General features: G+C 43.2%; 1 protein-coding gene across 4 annotated transcripts in view; it reads left to right on the forward strand.

Moving 5' to 3' along the window:
- Positions 1-5,270, forward strand: part of slc29a1b (solute carrier family 29 member 1b) — a 29,711-nt gene extending 24,441 nt beyond the window's left edge. For all 4 annotated transcript variants that reach the window (XM_083765433.1, XM_083765431.1, XM_083765434.1 and 1 more), the window contains exons 10-13: positions 416-524; positions 1,790-1,875; positions 2,753-2,952; positions 4,841-5,270. In XM_083765433.1, the coding sequence (XP_083621559.1) occupies positions 416-524; positions 1,790-1,875; positions 2,753-2,952; positions 4,841-4,952 (507 nt within the window). In that variant the 3' untranslated portion in view covers positions 4,953-5,270. The remainder of the gene's footprint in view (positions 1-415; positions 525-1,789; positions 1,876-2,752; positions 2,953-4,840) is intronic.
- The last annotated feature ends 730 nt before the right edge of the window (positions 5,271-6,000 follow it).

Genomic DNA, 6,000 nt, shown 5'->3' on the forward strand with positions numbered 1-6,000 from the left:
AGGGGAGAGCAACGGACTTGAACTCATGCTTCCTTCATGCCTGAGTGTCCAAGTTGCTCCTTTACACCTGACAGGGGGGAGTTTCCCTGCAGGTGGACGTAGCGCGTGGAAGGAACACATTATTCCAACCAGTTCCTTTCCCCTCCATCAGGCGCCCTGGCTGGCCAGGGGGAGGCAGTTTAGAGACCAGGATTACTGCATGTTTTTTGTGAGGGTACCTACCCTATAGGGGACACGGGGAGAACATACAAACTCCACACAGAAAGGCCCTTTCGCCAACCCCGCCTCGGGTATGGGCACTGATGGAAACACGCCCGAATCGAACCCAGGACCTTCTAGCTGTGAGGCGACAGCACTACAAACTGTGCGGCACCGTGCCCCCCATATGGTGACCTTTGACCTCTGTGTGTTACAGATCTGGGTGCTAGCGGTGTCCGTGTGTTTCTGCTTCACCGTTACCATAGGAACCTTCCCAGCTGTCACCGCCGACGCCAAGTCCACCATCGCCAATGGAGGAGCCTGGGGTGTGTGTGTGTGTGTGTGTGTGCGTGGTGTACAGCACACACTTGTATTACTATACTGTGAGGGTCAACTGCCAACAATAGACATTATGAGGACACTTTTTCAGGTCCTCAAAAGATAAATGGTTGTTTGCTATGTTTAAAAGTATTGTTTAGAGATGCATCATGCTTTTGAGTACTTACTGGTATTTGTGTGTGCCTGTAGGGGGTTGCACCAGTTCACACTAAGTTCAAACTTAGCCTAGTTATAGTTTACCGTAAATGTCTTTCAGTAATGCACAAGTTTAAGCGAACTAGTCTAGGCTAGCTTTGAACCTATAGTGTGAGGTGGTACAACTGCCTCCTGGTTAGCATCTACAAGCTCACAAGCCATCACATTGTGTCACATTGACCCCTTTTCCACCAGTTGGTTCCCAATGGGAACCGGTTCAGTTCTTTTTGGTTTTTAGTCCATGAGCTCCAAAATTGGTGGGCAAACTATACCCTATATTAAATTGTTTATAGGATCAATACAAGTAAATTATACATGATAACCCTTCCACAGTAGTAGCTTTATCCTATTTTCGATTATTTTGCATATTTTCCTACATAATGCCTCATTTGCATATTTAAAAATGTAAAGTTTGTAATACTATAAATCATTGACTTCGTGTAAGTACTCAATTGGGGAAAATTTCATGGTGATAATAATCTAATATAGATATGGTTTTGCCCACTCAATTCATAATACATTTTCAATTTTGGTGCTCTGGCTCATGGACTAAAAACCAAAAAGAACTGAACCGGTTCCCACTGGGAACCAACCGGTGGAAAAGGGGCCAATTGTGAGATTGTGGAGGTGCTAGTTTTGGAACGCATCACAGACACACAATTAACACGTTGAAAATGCCAAGAACTTTTAAACAATGGCATTCATGAACAATGAATTAAAGGGAGAGCCTCCACACACTCAAAACTGTGAACATTTTATAGCTATTATGTACTGTATCACAACTTAACCCACTTTGGGGACGGGAACCCCTTTTGATGTTAGCATCATGTCATGCTTTAACTATTGAAAAATAGCAGACCTACAAGCTCGTAGCGCACCACCGGCGCGCTACGAGCTTGTAGGTCTGCTAATTTAGAAAAATCGAAGAACGACTGACATAAAACTTAGAATCTGATCTCAGGTCAGAATGTGTGGGTGTGTGTAATCTATGGACTGCTGTCATTAACTAAACAAAATGACCAATACATGAATACAACGTTTTTGTTCTTTCCTTCAGAGGTGTACTTCATCCCGGTCTCCTGTTTTCTGCTGTTCAACCTGTGTGACTGGGCCGGTCGCAGCCTCACTGCTGTGTGTATGTGGGTGAGTAACGGAACGGGCCCTTCAGGGAAACTGGACTCATGCATTACTGGGTTTGAGGGCTCGTGGGGGCCTTCATTGGCCCTTGATTGTGTTAACCCATTTTGACCTGGGAACGATTCTGTCTTCTAAATCCTGACTGTTTTCTTGCAATAGCTGTTTTTCTATAAGTCAGTCGTTCTCAAACACTTTCATGTCGCTTTTCACGATTCTTCAAAAATAGCAGACCTGCAAGCTCGTCTGATTTATAAATCAGACGAGCTTGCAGGTCTGTAAATCCCTGGAACATGTGACGCGTTTAAAACATAAACACCAGTGTGTAATAATAAAATGCCAAATGTTTATTAATTGCCATAAAATACAGTAGAACACGAGTTCACTCAAACACCTCACGAGAACACTATAGTGTTCAAATTCTAAACACCTATATGACTGACTTTGATTGTAAAAACTAAACACGTTTATGTGTTTAAAAAGTGTTAGTGGCGATTAAACATGTTCTTCTGTTTATAATCTAAACACTGTGACACGTTTAAAAAGTGTTACAAATATGTGTTTATAAACTTTATAACCTAAACGCTTGGGTTTAGTGTGTATGAGCTTGTAGATCTGCTATTTTTCAATAGCTAAAGCATAACATGATGCTAACACCAAAAGGGGCTCCCGCCCAGAATGGGTTAAATGTGTAAGAAAGAGAAAAGAAAATCCGGTTTCAGATCTGATAGTTACTGGACGGTATATCCGATTCTTTTGAATAAATTCTTGGACGTATAAGGTACAGTATATACAGTGTAACATGGTAGAACAAACCACTGCATAAAACAGACCCTAAAAAGTATGCATTAAACCACTGTCACATTATCTCCTGTCTGCTGTCCAGCCCGGCAAGGACAGCAAGCTGCTGCCTCTGTCCATCTTGGCTCGCCTGCTGTTCGTCCCCCTCTTCATGTTGTGCAACATCCAGCCGCGCCACAACCTGCCGGTCTACTTCCACCACGACGCCTGGTTCATCGTCTTCATGATCCTGTTCGCCTTCAGCAACGGATACCTGGCCAGCCTCTGCATGTGCTTCGGACCAAAGTAGGTGTTTTGACAGACAGGTTGGTGTGTGTGTGTGCCGGCTGGGTGGTGTGTGACAATCCGGTTGAAGTATACCTTTGGTACGGCGGCGGCGGGCCCGGGAGAACAATAACGCGACACGAGACAGTATCACGCTAAAAGGTTCACAAAGTTTATTACACACATACAGGAAATATATAGAGCTGGATCCTAATGACGCGACAACAACACTTGAGACATAACAACCGCTAACTGCAGCAAGGCTGACCTTGCTGTCTGAGATGTCTCCAGTAGCTATAAAGTATGCTACAGTTCAGGCAGTACACAATACATAACAAGTACACTGTGCTCTCACGTACAAGTATACACAGCCATGGGTCGATCAGATTACAACAGTAGGAATGACAGAAAATGTCTCTGTACGTCTGTCTGTACGTATACGTGTATGGCTGTAATGCATGTAACTCGAGAACCGTTCTGCCCCACCGACTTCAAATTCGTTTCGTACCCCCCACAGGGACGGCACTGCAGTGCCCGGTGTCAAGTCGTCGGACTGCACGGTTGTCCAGAACCGCCACAAAAGGCCTCTGCCCGGGCTCAGGACATGGCCCCTGCTGAGCTGGCCTGTTCTGACATCACAACACTCCATATTTGGGCATGCCTGACACAGAACTCCATAGGAATAAAGGGACACGAGAGACAGTTACAGAAGTCTCCATATACAGTATGGGCATAAAAGAGATGGGTGGAACGGGTATTGCATATAGACGGGTGGACATGGATAATGGATCTCCAACTTCCATCGTTACTAACTCGGTGCTCAACAGCCGGGCACTGCATGTCATAATTAGCAGAATAAAGAAAATCTGAAAAATGACTTTTCACACAAGTTTACACGTGTAAAGAAGTGAGTGAAATTAATATTTTGTGTGTGCCCGAATGCTCTGTATTCTTGTAGTTTCCGTGAGAAGGGAGAGGTAGAGTGTAGGAGCAGTGCAGGAGAGAAAAGAAAAACACTGAAATCAAAAACACACTGTGACGTTGCGGGATAAAGGGAGGAGGACGAGGCGAGGAGAGGATGTTCAAGTTGCTAACTCAATAACATTGACATGAGCCCGGGGGTCTGTTTCACGAAAGCAAAAATTAATTATCCAGGATATAAGCCAATTAAATCCAGGCTTGATAAAGCCTGCTCTGTACAGCCTGGTTTATTCCGTTTCGGTAAAGCCAAGCAAAGCTGAGACAGAGCGAATTTGTCGAGCCAGGATCATAAAGCCTGGCTGAATGCGCGTACACGTATTTCTTTAAAAGACCATGAGGTCAATCATAGATTCCTTGACCATAACCAATCATGGAACCAAAGACCAGAGCGCATGTCTAGTTTGTTATTTGCGTAATGTAGGTACTACCAGTGTTGTTTTCGTCGACTAAAACTAAGACGAAAAATGTTCGTCGACTACCTTTTTCCACTGACGAAAACTAAATGGAAACTAAATGAAAACAATCTATGATGACTAAAACTAAGACTAAATATACTGACAATTTCGTCAACAAATAAAAACTAGACGCAGCGCAGTGCAACGCGTTGTGAGCTTGTAGATCGGCTATTTTCAGCAAGTGTAAAAACAGTCATTACGACGACATCAAGGCCCGCCAAAATACATTTTAGTCGACTAAATCACCTGAAGATTTAGTCGACTAAAATCTTATGACATTTAGTCGACTAAAACTAGACTAACAATAAAACATTCCGGGTGACTAAAATGTGACTAAAACTAAATGAAAACTATTCAAAAGACAAAGACTAAAACCAAAATAGAAATTTGATGCCAAAAACAACACTGGGTACTACTAATATATTCTCATCTCAAAGCATTGTATATTGACTTTTCTTCACCGTTCTCCACAGGAACGTTCTCCCTCATGAAGCAGAGACAGCGGGAGCCATCATGGCCTTCTTCCTGTCGCTGGGCCTGGCTCTGGGAGCCTCTCTGTCCTTCCTCACCAGAGCACTGGTCTAAAGCCTCCATGAAACCCTTTAAGCCTCTATATGAAGCCTCTACTATTAAAGTAGTTTGAGACATGACTATATTTCTATCATTTACATACCCAGTGGTGTCTTTGACGTCATTATATTAATTAATTTTCTTCTTCTTTAGTGATATTTTGGTAACATTTCTCAGCGGACTTTGGTACAAGAGAATCTCTTTTTTTATATAGTTTTGGTGTTAATGCAGGGGTCTCAAAAATAGGCTAATCATTTTTCCTTGGATCTTTGAGCGGTGCCTCCGCTCCATTACGTTATTACGTGTATATACACGTGTACACATCACAGCGCGGATGCGTGTCCGAGCACGGAAAGCTGCAACACGATAGCTCTGAAAGGTTTTACAACAGAGTCAAAGATACCAGGCGGGCAAGCAGGTAAATTATAGAAGTAAAGTCATGTCTTGGGTGAACTACTCCGGGTGCGGTCACACCGAAGTCACACCGAGCTTTAATTCTGCCTATGAGGGCGGATTCTGCCAATGATTTTCAATGGAAACGGATCGTATCGTTCTGTTGTGGAAATCCTCGAATGGCAACAAACCACTCCGATGCCATTGAAAAGCATTGGCAGAATCCACTGCATATAGGCATATGATTAAAGTTTGGTGTGATCGCACCCTTGAAGCCACTATGAAGCCATATAGGATTCTATATATAGGATCCACGCTATAGATGTTTAAGCTTGACTTCTGCGGGTGTGGTTCATTTTCATGGTGGATGGAAACACGTTCATGAAGAACGGAATATTTCTCTCGGCCAGTTCTTCTGGCGCAATAGCAAGCATTGAAAATGTACATTTTTATTAATTAATCCCGCAGGGTATGTTGTTCATGCATTCGTCATCTCAATACAGCCGGGGCGGAGACTGAAACCTGGGACCTTTGATCTGTTTTTTTCCAGACAGCCTCCCTCTACCCATATTATTTATGGGTGTATATACCATATATATTTTTGATTCAGTTGTTTTGAAATTACATTTTGATCCATTACTTAATGTGGGAATTCAACTGACAGATGTTG

Source organism: Protomyctophum parallelum (assembly GCF_964188405.1).
Source record: "Protomyctophum parallelum genome assembly, chromosome: 5".
NCBI lineage: Eukaryota > Metazoa > Chordata > Actinopteri > Myctophiformes > Myctophidae > Protomyctophum > Protomyctophum parallelum.